Source organism: Platalea leucorodia, assembly GCF_965183815.1.
Source record: "Platalea leucorodia genome assembly, chromosome: 3".
NCBI classification, from domain to species: domain Eukaryota; kingdom Metazoa; phylum Chordata; class Aves; order Pelecaniformes; family Threskiornithidae; genus Platalea; species Platalea leucorodia.
In genome coordinates this window covers 95,198,867-95,213,168 of record NC_138825.1, presented here as the reverse complement: position 1 = coordinate 95,213,168, position 14,302 = coordinate 95,198,867, and the positions used below count along the sequence as shown (strand labels likewise).

Below are 14,302 nucleotides of genomic sequence, written 5' to 3'. Positions count from 1 at the left end.
TGTGTATATACATACAGTTGCTGTGGGCTTTCTACATGCAAAACCACAGCAATGCTGATTTCCATAGTGAAATATTTTCAAATATGAACTAAAGCGTTACACTCACTTTCTAATAAATATATTTTTCCCTCCAGTCTTTTGTGGCCATGGGTTTGAAGAAACCTAACAGAGAGTAAGATTCATTAAAACAAAAACAAATAAATAATGACACCCACCACCCCTACTTGCCAAACACACAGCTTGATCTTCAGCTGGCCTGGCGTCTTTACTGTCTGACATGACAATCTGTGCATTTCTCTCACACACATTATAGAATAGGTCATTTTAAGAGATTATCTGGAGGCTCTTCTTGTACAACCATTTGCAGAGAGCTTGTTAGAAGGTGTGGTTAACAAGAATACACATTATCAGTGCTTTGTAATAGTCACAATCCAAAACAAAGTCTCTTTTAAGGCTTTATTTCTTAGAGATTTGATTTGTCTCACCAGCATTTCTGTCATTTGCATCAAAACCCTTTCTGGTTTGGTTCTGGAGGGGAAACTGATTATCAAGGATACTTGGACTGCGGTCTTATGTACAGACTTGATAAACCACATTGTTTAATGAGGGAATCATGGTGGTGGAAATGGCCTATTCTGGAGAATAAGTGGAATCTTTCAGAAAGAGCGCAAGGCCTATTTGCTATAGACAAACTAGCCATAGGAAAGTGTGAGCATTTTACTGGCTATCTGTGAATCTTACTTGCCTTTCTGTGCTTTTCGTGTAAATTCTGGAATCCTTCAAGTTAACTAGTGGAAGGTACGAAATGAGAATACTGTTTCACTTAACCTGCACTTGCATTCAGCTGCTGGTATGTTAGTGTTTGTACAAATATATATTTAATAAAACTAAAGGAATTATTAATACTTTTATTTTTACCGCTCCAACATTTTAAAAAAAAAAAGAAAAGATGTTGCTAACGATTATGTATTTAGCTTCTTAAATGTGGTTTGTTTGAAAATCTCTGTAAGTCATTCTCTCTAGCTCTTATACATTAATTATTGAATTTTACTGCAATTATTTTAGGGAATATAAATCAAAGTAGTTAATTATACTATGTGAATTGAGATATTGTGCATATTCAAAGTATTTCTGTGATGCTTTCCAGTTTTTACAAAATTCAAATAGGAGTTCCCTTCCTCCTTTTTTTTTTTTTTTTTAAAAAGTATCATTTGATTTGACGCCTGCATTTTTTCCCTTTCCAGTTGCTGTTAAGCCCACTTGTTTCGTTATCTGTCACTACGCATAAATAAACTTGTTTTAAGCACCACATCGTATTTAATTTTTGCTTTTTTTTGATAAGAAAAAAGCAAATTATTCTTTAATAAAAGCTGTAGAAATATTCTTTTCTGGAGGTATGAGTCCATACTTGTAGCATAGTGGTGTGGGGATGAAGAATTTTATGTAGGGCCCAGTGTAGCCTGCTAGTGAGGGACACTGAGTCTCTAAAACTTAGCAGCGTTCTAAGTTGAGGTCAGAGGTGATCCTTGTTCTAACTGAAAAAGTTGAGCTTATTTTATTTTTTTAAAGAAGTGGCTAATTGCTATTTATTATTGAATTCTGCAGTTACTGGATACTGCATTATCTACCCAAACATCAAAGGCTGAAAAAAGAGATGCAGGACACGGGTAATCTTAAACTTACCTTTTTATTTAGAGCCTGATAGCGAAGAGCAAGCAGGCTGACTCTAGAATTTGAATAATACAGCATCGAGAAGGAAATTCTTCCTGAGCCAGTTTACAGAGAACCAGCATTGTGTTGTTATTTAATTTTACAAGCACTAATTTGCAAATGTGACACTTGTTTTCTGTACTCCAAGATGCAAAGTGCTTGTGTGAGTACTTTGCAAATGTAGGTACTTAAAATATATGTAAAAAGACATAGCTTCACTGGGCTTCCCACATGGCAGTAGAGCAGGAGCCAGCAATCCATAAATTCAGTAAACCTTTAAATTAAAAAGAGATTAAATTTGAGCATTGACATTTTTAAGAACATGTCTCTGGTTGTCGATTTTGGATCCTGTTTTGCAGTGTTTAGTATAGTAATTTGTAATTTGTATTAACAGTCTCTTGAGAATTTATATTCTGAGCATACATATAAACTTATTTTGGGAACCGTGCAATGATCATGTTTCACTAGAGGCATTATCTGCTCGTGTCAAATGATGCACGCTTTCTGGTTAGTGAATTTAGTTGGGATTTGAGAGATGATCTAGTAATTCTTCTCTTGAGAGAATATCTGTCTTTTCTGGAATAAGATTTTTGTACTATACAAAATTCTGTCCTTCTAAATAATGCCTTTTATTTTGGAAATTGATACTCTGTTGTGTTCTCTACAGGATGCTAAATCTCTTTTAATTTTACCTTTTCATCTTGCAATATTTACAAACTATACTCTCCACAGGAAATTTCTCCCTTAGTTTAGTTTTTTAGTTTAACATTCATCTAAGATGAAGGAACGCTTTTAGGGAATCATTCATCTGATTGGTTTAGATATTTGTGTTAAAACATGCCCTAGAAATGCCTGTCATCTGTATTTGGTCAAATGACTTTCACCCTCATTGCACAGATGCTTATAAAACAGGTATTTCTGGTGAAGTGTTGTTAGAAAATAAGGTTATAATGAAATAATATATTTCAAGTGTTTAAAATCATTATTTTAATAATTTTACTTATTTTTACTTAGTTTACTTGAGTATTTAGATACTTTACTTTCAAATACTTTGAATATTAAGCACTACATAAAAAAAATCAGGAACACTTCAGGTGTACTAGAACACCTATCAACTACATAATCACACTGATAAGGTTTACAACTGCATTTTATGGAAAAAACTGCTTAGAGTATGTTATTTTATATTACAAAAAATTTGCCCGCTAAACTAGTTCACCTGTGTATTCCATAGTGACATCTTCTGGTAGGCCTGAACACGCTCTTCCAAAATTATTTCTTTCAGTTTGATTAGTCCTAAAATAATGAGAACTGAGACGTAAGATCTCAGATTGCCGCTCATAAATGTGCGGGGACTCAGTATATATCCCATTGCAGTTTTTCTATCTGATTTTTTCCTCCTCTTCTGTTTACCTTGGGAGGACCACAAAAAACATAATTTTGGGAAGTCTGTAGGGACTGGGAGCAGCGGATACAATTTCCTCCTCCAAAGTCATTGTGGAGTCGGCCCAAGTCGGCAGCGCCTGAGTCACTAGCACCAGCTGGTAGTCGTTCTGGTTCCGCAGAGCCTGTTTAACAGCATTCTAGCAAATGCCTTGGTGTTTCCATAAGTTAAGCACTGATTAAACATAATAAGCTACTGTTGGTTTGGGTTTTTTCCTCTCCTTAATATTGATTTATGTGGGCTTTTGGAGCTTGCTTTCAACTAGTTTTATGTCATTGCTGTTATACCAAGAGCTGTCTGGAGCTGGTAATCAGATTTTCTTCAGAAGCACTGGAATTGCTTAAACAGTTACAAATGGGATTTATTGCAAACAAACAAACAAAAAAAGCCTTCCTTTTCTGTTTGGGATAGTGGCAGAATTCTAAAGATCTGGTCTCCATATAACTCCAGTTACCCCTAACTCCAGGGTTAGGGTTAGGGTTAGGGTTAGGGTTAGGGTTAGGGTTAGGGTTAGGGTTAGGGTTAGGGTTAGGGTTAGGGTTAGGTTCACTTTATGTGATAAAGTGAATACTCGCATCTGAAGTCAAAACCACCTTGCTTGCCTCCTGGGAAACAGCCTTGTCCTCCTTTCCTGGCGTGAACCACAGACATCTACAAATTGGGCAGTATTTACGTTGTTATTTTATTTCCTATTACATGATTTATTAGGATCTTTAATTCATTTTTAAATTGCTTGGTTTAGAATGATAACCAGTCCAGTCTTTACAATCAGTTGCTCTAAAATCTAGGTTTTTAACCAGTCAGCTTGTCTCTAAGTCTATTGTATAATAACCTTCTTCGTTTCTGGGGGAAAGGTTGGGGATTAGCTCTGACAAAACCATCTGTTGGGAAGGTAGATGTCTGTTTCGAAAAGCCAGCTGGGGAAGTGCAGAGGAATACTTATGAACACTGATCCCACGTGGGTATGCATAAACTCCTAACATAATTTCTGAAGGAGAGCAGATGCATCTTGTGCATGTGTGTGTGTGTCTGGTCACTTCTGAGAGTGGAAGTTGCATTTACAAGAAAGTATCAAATGTAGTGTTTTCTTTTTACTTCAAAACATTTTCCGTGACTATTCACAGATCATGTTATCACTGAGATTAATTTCATATAATACAGTAAATTGAGTTCTGGGAGGCTGGGACAGGACTTTCAGCTTCTAGTGCAGATTAGCGATTGGGGATTTAATGTTTAGGGTTGGTTTTTTGTTGGGGTTTTTTTTTTTTTTCTTAAGCACCTTGGTGCAATTTTTTTCCCAGTTTTTCTTTCACTCATTGAAAGAAAAAAAGGAAAAAGTAGAAGCTACAGAACGTGAAACTTCATCCAAATGGTATGCTCTAAAAGTATACTGGGCAGCGTATCAGGAGGGAAAACTAACTCCTCTGCAAGTGCTTATCTCTGAACAAAAGTTAGCATGGTCCTGAAAGTCTGATGTTTGCCAGTTAATGCACAGGATTTTCCTAGTGCCGTGTCTGTGCTCAGGGTGGACGCAGATGCTGGCCGCACCTCTGAGTGAAGTGAAAGAGCTGAGGGAACTGAACCAGGTCTGATGCTTGCTCCACCAGATACGCTGCAAACTCTCACAGTCTGTCTGGGAAATCAGATAATTTAAGAGGAAGACCCAGAGTATATGGAGGAAACAAAGGAGTAGGGGGCCAGGAAGTGGCTGGTAAATAAATGATTGACTAAATAGACTAGCGACATAAGTGGTTCTCTAAGTGGGATAGAAATTTTGGTTTAATTGATATAAACAAGTTTATGTTTATGCCCAAGTTAATGCACAAGCTGTTGCCAACAGCCACTGTACAGCACATTCTCTTTTTTATATGTCTTGTTACAACAAACAAGATGCTGTCATAGTGCATTGAATTGCGTTTTTTTTATGCAGATAATTGGGCAATTGCAAAAATAAAAGTTCTAAAAATGCATCTAGATTGAATTAATATTTTTATGTAATATTGGAAATGTGAGAAATCTCATCTTGCAAAATCTTAACTTTGGGGTTTCTATATACTGCATTTTCAATACGCTGATTATGTTTTTCTTTGTGGTAAATGGCTGTATAATTCATACTCTTATTTCCACACTATGTATTTGATGATAAAAAAATATGCTCCTCTGTTATAAAATACCATTTTAGTATTGTATGGTTTATTGACTTCAGGCATACAATTAAGTCTTGAATACAGTGCTTGTAATTAGCGTACATTTTGTTATTGTCTTTGTCATTTGCAGCTGAAATCTTTACAAACAGATTTTTTTGCACAATAGTTTACTGTGGGCTAGAGTATTCATGGAGAGTTTGAAACACATGCTTCTCTGTATTTTGAGACTGCAGAGTATCTAATGAGTTTCTACTTCTGAAGGTGATCCTCAAGCACGTTCAGAAGTGTCCATCAAACAGTCATTTCCTTTCTTTGCATTGAATTTCTCTTAATATTCTTGTGTGGTGTTGTTTCAGGTGAGCCTGATTTGGATGATTAATTTCTTGGTAATCAAGTTTTCAGCAGGCAGTTGAATCTAATATAAGTCCCCTCAGTCATCCAGTGCACAAATGAAAATTCTCATTTCAGTCACTAGTCTTGTCTGTGGCATCCTCTTTCCTCCCACTCAGACTGAACACTTAAAAAAAAGTAGCCATCTATATAATACATACAAGTTAATAACATCGCTGTATAGGAATGCCGGTGGATTTTCAAATATCATATGTATTATAAAGTAAGCTCTAACTTTATTTGGATCTTGCAGGTGCGCAGATTTGCAGAAGCATTCTTTTGTCTTGAGCATCCTAGGCAAGCTGCCCTTGCCTATCAAGAACTACAGTGAGTAGCCTTTCGAAGTGCACAGTATGTAGCATGTAGTACTGTTCTTCTATAGCTTATGTTGTGTAGAAGTACTGTCTTGCAAAAATACTTGCGTAACAAGTTCAAGAGAAACTTATGTTCTAAATACAGATTTGAAGTTTTTTAATGAAAGTTATGTAAGAGGCTATTAAATAACTATTAAAGCTATTTAATAACTAATCAGTAGAAAAGCTTTTACTAAAGTGAATTAAACTACTGCTTATTTCTGTTAATGTAAAAATAAATAGTTCTATTTTTTTCATGTAGGACTACTTCCTTTTTTTCAGTGCTCAAAGTCACCTACAGATGTGTGCAGCTATCAAAAACACTTCCTTCTGCAGTTCTCTTCCACCCCTCCCTATTGAATGCAGTGAGTTAGATGGAGACATGAACTCCTTGCCTATAATCTTTGAAGATCGATATTTAGATTCAATTACTGAAGGTAAACACACTTCACAGTGCAGTTTTCTTTTTTGAAGAAATGAGCAAAAATTATGTAAAACCTGAGTATTTTTCTTTACATTTCTTACTGGCTTTAAAGGAGTACATTTGTTTGCTAGGAAATGTTTCTGTAGTTTGAGTTTTGAGAGTATGTGAAGTTCTATAATTACTAGTGTTTTATAGCTTCAGTTACTTGCATAATCTTGTTGTAAACAATCCTTTTTTTTTTTTTTTTTTTTTTTTTTTTTTTTTTGTGAAAGATCTGGATGTACCCTGGTTGGTAGTTCAGAGTCTTCCAAGGTCAGAGTCCAATAAAATGGATAAATTTGAAGCTGAAGAAGGTTTTGTAGCTGGTTTTACTAGCCCGGAACTGAAAATAAGACCTGCAGGTGCCTCCAACCTCTGGCATTCAGAAAGTGAAAAGATGTTAACAAAAACTTTGAAAGGGAAAAATGAAGATGCAAATAAATCCAAAGTTAAGGTTACTAAGCTCATGAAAACAATGAAACCTGAAAACACAAAAAAAGTTGTGAAACAGAACTCTAAGGACTCTGTGGTCTTAGTAGGCTACAAATGTTTGAAAAGTGCAGCACTGGAAGATGCCTCTAGAAGTTCAGAAGGCAGGCCTTCATACAATGCTAACGAAGGGCTGGACCCTACATTTGGTGGATTTCCTTGCGATACAAAGACCTGCACCAGGCAAATAAGTCAAAGAGAACTTGTATTTTTGCCGTCTGGAACTGAGGAAAAGACCGCCAAGATTGAAGGTGTCCAACCAGGTCTGGGTAGCCCTGTGCACTGTGAAAATGTGGCTATTTTTGGTAGACTTACTATCTCCCAGACAGGTTCTGGAACTATACAAGCAGATAGTACTCTACAGCCCAGAGGTACACTTGAAGGTTGTCATGGAGGTCAACCAGCTTCCTCAGGAGTCAGGACAATTGAGGTCAAACCAAGTAATAAGAATCCCTATGAAGGGGAGAAAGTAACTGTTCACATTGGATCATGGGCTGAGTTTCCGCAAGATGGATTACGAGGAGAGAATTTGCAGACACCCAATATTCAGTCTTCAGAATCTGGAAATAAATTGAGTTCAGGAGAGCCGGAACCACTGCTTGAAAAGGAAGATGTCCATGAAAGAAACTTACGACATACCAGTGACACCTTGACAAAAATGAAGAGTAACCAGCCTACTCTTTCTACAAAAGAAAGTCAACTTTCTGCAAGTGGAGACATGAGTAAATTACCAGATGTTAGCGTGACATATGCCTCCTCTAGGTTTTCCGATTCAGGCGTAGAAAGTGAACCAAGTTCTTTTGCAACTCACCCCAACCCTGATCAGGTTTTTGAAAATGTTCAAGGGCAAAGTGCATACAATGGTGAAAGAGTATTTCCTCAGCTTTTACTAAAACCAGACTGTGCTATAAAAAACGCAATAGAAAGCCATTGCACTGAGAGTACCAGCGCTGTAAGTGAAATACAGTCATCCCTGACATCCATAAATTCTCTGCCTTCAGATGATGATGAGCTGTCACCTGATGAGAATTCAAAGATATCTATTGTACCGGAATGCCAGCTAAGTGATAGTAAAACGGTATTGGATCTTGGAGCAATTGACTTGTCAAAATGTGATGACAGTAAAAAATCAAACACCAATTTGCAGCAACAGTGTGTTGTATTTTCAGGGCATTCGGATAACAAAACTCTGTCTATACATTCCTTGCTTTCAGGAACAAAAGATCTTTTACACTTAGTTGTTTCAGATGAGGGTACGTCTACTGATGTGAAAAGTTACAGCCCACAGGCAGACCTTGGCACAATCTGCAAGGACTCTCAGGACATGGAAAAGCATCTTAACACTACAGAAGAAACAGTTAAATTGCATTTGGAAATTACTTGTATGGGTGAGCCATCTGTGGTTTCAGGTTCTTCATCTGTAAATGCAGTGTATGAGGTTGAAAAAACAAATGAAGGGAAACATGACGAGCCTTTAGAACTAAAGGAGACAACTGAAGAACTGTCAGTAGCTAAAAGTGAAACTGGTACAGATAATCCTTCTCCAACCAGTAGTACTGACATGGTAAAGCAAGGGCTTGTTGAAAACTATTTTGGCTCTCGAAGCAGCACAGATATTTCAGATATTTGGCCTATGGACAACAGCAATCCTGTTAGCCCTCAAAAGGAAACATATGAAAAACAAATTATTTGCTCCTCCCAACAAGACGAGGAAGAAGAGGAGGATCAAGAAATGATTGAAAATGGGTATTATGAAGAAACAGACTATAGTATATTAGATGGAGCTTCCAGTGCTGACCAGGATCATGGTTCAGCAGAAGAGAGAGCCCTGAGATATGAAAGGATTGATAGTGGGCATCTGCGAGATGGAATGACTGTGCCTCCTGTCTGTACTCCTGGTTGTCTGTCTTTTCCTTCTTCTCTGAGGGACTCTCCTTGCAATGTTATCTGTTCTTCAAGGAATAAATCTGATGCAATTACACAACAGCCAGGCAGCACATTCTACAGCTCAGCTTCATCTGTTTCCTGGTATGAAAGCTCCCCAAAACCTCAAATGTTAGCGTAAGTGATTGTTTTAAATCAAAGTTTTTTACTTTTAGAAATTATGTTAATTAGTATAGAAGGGGAAAAGAAGCGTAGTTAGGCTCTAGAGTGCCCCCAGGAGTGTGGCTTGTGGATTCTGCACACTCAAGTAACATCACGTTTTAGATGTTCAAACAGAAAGTGTGTTAGCACTGAATTCCTTCTATCAGTTGTCTTGTAATTTTATGTGGTTTGACCAAGCAAAACACGATTTTTTTGTTTCTCTAATATGTTCCTTTTAAAAAAAAAAAATCATTCAGCTGAAAAGCGATGTCATAATGGCTACTGAGCATAAAAATGGTGTTTTATGAAATGGAAGCTATTAAAATAGCAAGGATAGGAAAATATGCTTTGAGTTTAAAAACAAAAACATTCTGTAACTGGTTGTCTATCTAATTAGTTAAGTGAAGCAAATATGCAATGCTAGCCAGGGTAATGGCCTTATTTTTCGATCTTAACTTCAAATATCCAAAATGTAACACTTCAGAGACCATAGTGCTCTAAATTACACTGCAATTTGGATATCAGGAAAGTCAAATTTAGAGGAACATCAGGGATGCCAGATCGCACCTCCTCTTGCTGGCTTTAAACATAGGCGTTTTCCTGATACCCCCCTGCTGCTAACTGAACATGGGAGGCAGCAGCTTGATGTGTTGTATTGAAAGTAAAACGTTGCTATCAGAAAGAAGAAAGCTTAGAAGAGAGGTGGAAACAAGGAGAATGCTAAGCAAGCAGAAGACATAAAAGACCAGATAGTTTGCAGTAAGCAGCTGAGAATAGGAGTAAGGATTGAGCAGTGGTGGAGGAAAACAGGTTAAAAGTAGACAGAAATGTAACTTCTGAAATACTGGAGAGTGGGTACTGGTGCAGAATGGGGGGGATGAAAAGCCGAGACTATTTAGGGTGTTGTGTAACAATAAAAGAAAGAGGGAACTCGAAGTAAAATCGAGGACTTGGCCTTGGGGAAGGCACAGTCTCCTGGAGCGTGGGATAACTGGGATTCCAGAGGGCACAATCTGCTCCATGGAGAACCAGCCTTGGTACAGTCAGTTCAGAAAACACGCCTTGAGTACAAACTAAGTAACTTCTGCTGCGGAGTGATAAGACCAACTGCCTGCAGTGGTTTCTGTTCAGGCTGACTTCATTGAGGATTGTTCTTGCCAGTTAGTGAGGAATAAGCTAAAGATAAAGCTGGGAAAACAGAGAACAAAAAGTAGAATGGGAGGAAAACAGTGAGCAGGCAGAAGAGGATGGGATGCGCTGTTGAGGCATCACGCGGAACAGACGGATGAAGGAGGCAAAGGAGCATAAGGAAGCATAAAGCTTGAAGTGCTGCAGGGAAACTGATAGACAGTTAATTCAGTAGGAAGGTCATGCACAAAAAAGTAAGAGAAGGGGAAGAAAGGGAGGAACGCAAGGAACTCCTGGCATGTGGGGAGCTGAGCTATTAGAAACCATATAATATCTAAATATAATATCTAAAAGATCAGAGATCTGGATCTGGCTTCTTCAGAAGCAAGTATCAGTTATTCAGCCTACCAGGGGGACTTTCTGGTGAGCAGTTACAGCACTGGCTCCAGCTCTCTGCTGACCTAGGAAATAGGTTTTAAGTTTGGCAAGAATTATCAAAAGTCAGTGGAAATCTTTGCCTTGACTTCTGATTGGTTGTAATTCCTGTAATTTTGTTACTGTGTTTAAACAAAGATGTTGCTTGCTCAAGACCAGAACTAACCCAGAATCTTCAGTGGTTTCAGAAATACTTCAGAGTTTGCAGAGACATTCAAAGGAGAGAAGAGAGTAGAGCTTGGGGTATGGATTTTGTTAATGAGGAAAAGGGGGCTGTAGGAAGCTGAAATAAAAAATATTTTGAGGAACTGGCTTGTTTTGTGGAGGTAGTAATTTGATAAATATATTTTCCTTTGTATCAATTACATAGAAGACAAAGTAAAAAGACAGTAGAAAACTGTATCCTAGGAGACCCTATGTTTGACAATAGTAAATGTTGTTTTATCTTAAATATGGTTTCATTCCAGTTTCCTACAGGCTAAAGAAGAACTGAAGCAACTTAAACTTCCTGGATTTATGTATAGTGATGTTTTCAAACTGGCTTCTTCAATACCTTATTTCAGTATGGAAGAGGATGACTGTTCAGAAGAAGGAATACATCTTATAGTCTGCGTCCATGGCCTAGATGGTATGCTGGGAAATGTGATACTGAATGAGATAGCAGTTCAGGTTAGCGGTCAGGTTTAGCTTTTGTCATTTGAACTCTGAACTGAACGCTTCTGAAATAGGCTCACTGGAAGGAAATGGGAATCTGACGTTGTACCGCTACATTTGACAGTGTGTTCCACAGAATCGTTTAAATTCAGAATTTTACGTAACATTTGTCTTTAGTAAAACTTCCATGCACATAAACCCACTTTATGCCATAGCTCACATTAGACACATCTTCCATTTTTTTATATATAGGTGTTTGTCCGTATCGTGGTAATAGAATGGAGTTACTAACAAAACAGTTTTGTTTAGAATTTGTAATGTTACATTGTCAAGGAAAACAAAATATGTGTATCTTGTTAGGAAAAAAATAGAATATGTAAGGTGTGGTCAAGTGTTTGTAAGGTTTTAAAAGGCTAGATTACAGAATCACAGAATGCTTGAGGTTGGAAGGGATCTCTGGAGATTGTCTAGTCCAACTCCCCTGCTCAAAGCAGGGTCACCTAAAGCAGGTTGCCCAGGACCCAACCCAGCTTGGTTTTTGAGTATTTCCAAGGACAGAGACTCTACTGTAGTAGAAATGAGAAAATGTCCTGCTAATTGAAAGAAAGGTTGGAAAGTTTAAATAGTTTAAAAAACTATTAAGTTTAAAGTTTAAATATTTTAATTAATATAGTCACCTGCTTTTAGTTCAAAGCATATGCGCATGTTAAGAAATAATATCCCCTCTAGTTAAGATATGCATAGCTTTCTGCCATCAACATTTTTGTCTTTTTTGAGAAGCTTTTTAAATTACCAATATAAGGAAACACAAGAGGGCAACAGATAGAATATTGGACTGGACTGACACTGAACAGCCTTCTTGTTCATTTTTCAAATTCCTAAGTTTAAAAAAAAAAAAAGGTTAAAATCACAGAATAGCTTTTCTTTCTTCCTCTGGGCAGAAAGCATCCTTTGTTAAGCGCTTTTAAAGTGGAACTCGGAAGTATTCCTCCTTACTAGCATAGATATTCAAGTGCTATTGCGTGCCTAGAATTGACACAAAAGTTAACTTGGCCAAAAAACCTGTTGTTAAAAAAACATGTCTTTGAAGCCTTAGAAAAATCCATATAGTTAGAATTTTCTTATGAGATGTCAAGTCCATACAAGTTCTTTCCTATTAATAACAGATTTAACTAAAAATCTTGTTCTCTAATTAAGGCAGAAAGGGTTCTCTCTCTTCAAAACAATACGTGATCATTGATGTAGAGAGATCTTCAGGATGCTAGTTAAACTAGCATTTGTTGTCTTGGGTACCAGTCTAAATGTATCTTTGTCTGCTGATAGTCCGCTCTGCCTTTTTATTCTATGAAAATGTTTACAGCTTGCCCTTATTCCTTGTTCCTTCACTGAATTCTTTAAGCTAGCTCTGAGTTCTTTAATTGACTTTTATCAAAGTCAATTAGGTTTTCAAGAATGTAATGTTCACAGTGCTCTGTATCTGTTGGATGCTAAGACAAAATCAAACACGACTTCCTAAATCCTTGCTTTTTTAAAGCAGTATCTGCATTGAATGTCATTTTTGTAGACCGTTTTGTCACTGCATTTGGCATTGCAGTTTACCTTCCCAAGTCTTACTGAATTTTAATTAGGGCTGAGAATATCATTAGCTGTGTTTAAATATAAAGTTGTGCCGTAGGTTCATTTCAGTATTCTAAGTGCTTTTATTGCAAGTTAACTTCACAGTATTTAACTTGATTGTTTTTCCTTTTAAGGTAACAGCGCAGATCTAAGATTAGTGAAGACTTACATTGAGCTAGGGCTGCCTGGAGGGAGAATAGATTTTCTTATGTCCGAAAGGAATCAGGTATTTGCCAATAAAAAAAGAACTTTTGTAAAGCAATAAACAGTGTACATCTTCAGTCATGTTTATTTAATGGCACTATCATGTTGTAGTTTACCACATGCTGTATATTTTATTGTATTCTCATGGAATCCATGATTTGATCTATGGCTTGCGTTAAAGTAATTACAAAACCTAGGGTGATATTGAAGGTAAATACATAAGGAGTAACATTGTTGCTGCCGTTTTGTTGTGTGTACTTGATCTCTCCTAAGTTCCCAGTGTAATCAGTTAGGATTGTAGATAAAATACCCTCGATATTAATGGTAAAAATGGTGATACTGAAAACTGGTGTGGCAAGAAGGGACATGTGTTACTTCACAGGATCTGAGAAATACAAAATACCTGTCTCTTGTTCTTTTGGCAGTGTACTGTAAGATCCACATCATGACACTGAACCAATATCAAATTACCTCTTGCGTTTAACTTTCATGCATGTTATTATTTTCAGATGAAGTAAACTTGACAAAGCACAGGAGACCAATTTTTACTTTTTTTGTGTGTGTTATGTATTGTATTAGACATAATTCAGGGATGAATTAGAATAAAGAGTCTCTTCAGTGGCTCAAACGAAAGGTCCATTTAGTGCAGCAGTGTTTTTCTGGCGATAGCTGCTGGGATGCTTTGCGAAACAGGCGGGACAGGCACCAAGCCGTGGTGTCCCTGCTGTAGCCCTATAGATTTTGGCAGTCAGCAGTTCTGAAACTTTCTGATTTGGGAATCCATTGAGACCAATGAGCCTAAGAGCTACTGGCGGTCTTTTCTCTGTAATGTTGGCTGATTCTTTTTGAATGTTTTTACTTCCAGTTTCCACAGCATACAATTGAGATTAATTCTATGGTTCACATACATTACTAATTCAGTTGCAAACAAGAAAATTTAAACAAATCCCCCTACAGCTTGTTTTGGAAAAAAAAAAAAGTCAATAATCATTCCCCATTTTCTGCTTCAGTTAATTAAGTATTTTATAAACAAGTATAATTTCTCCCTCAGGAGGCAACTGAAGAGACTTAGTCCATTCAGTATTTCTCAAGTTCACATGTGAAACAGTTTCTGGTCATCCATGATATCCTTCCCTGCCCGCTTTCAAACTTGTCATGTAAAATAAGATGATCAGAACTAGAC

The 14,302-nt window shown here is 37.1% G+C and overlaps 1 protein-coding gene across 3 annotated transcripts in view; it reads left to right on the top strand.

Moving 5' to 3' along the window:
- FAM135A (family with sequence similarity 135 member A) overlaps positions 1–14,302 on the top strand; it is a 93,349-nt gene that overhangs the window by 54,964 nt on the left and 24,083 nt on the right. For all 3 annotated transcript variants that reach the window (XM_082306838.1, XM_082306839.1, XM_082306840.1), the window contains 5 exons: positions 5,945–6,018; positions 6,327–6,481; positions 6,741–9,057; positions 11,112–11,272; positions 13,050–13,141. In XM_082306838.1, coding sequence (XP_082162964.1) covers positions 5,945–6,018; positions 6,327–6,481; positions 6,741–9,057; positions 11,112–11,272; positions 13,050–13,141 — 2,799 coding nt within the window. The remainder of the gene's footprint in view (positions 1–5,944; positions 6,019–6,326; positions 6,482–6,740; positions 9,058–11,111; positions 11,273–13,049; positions 13,142–14,302) is intronic.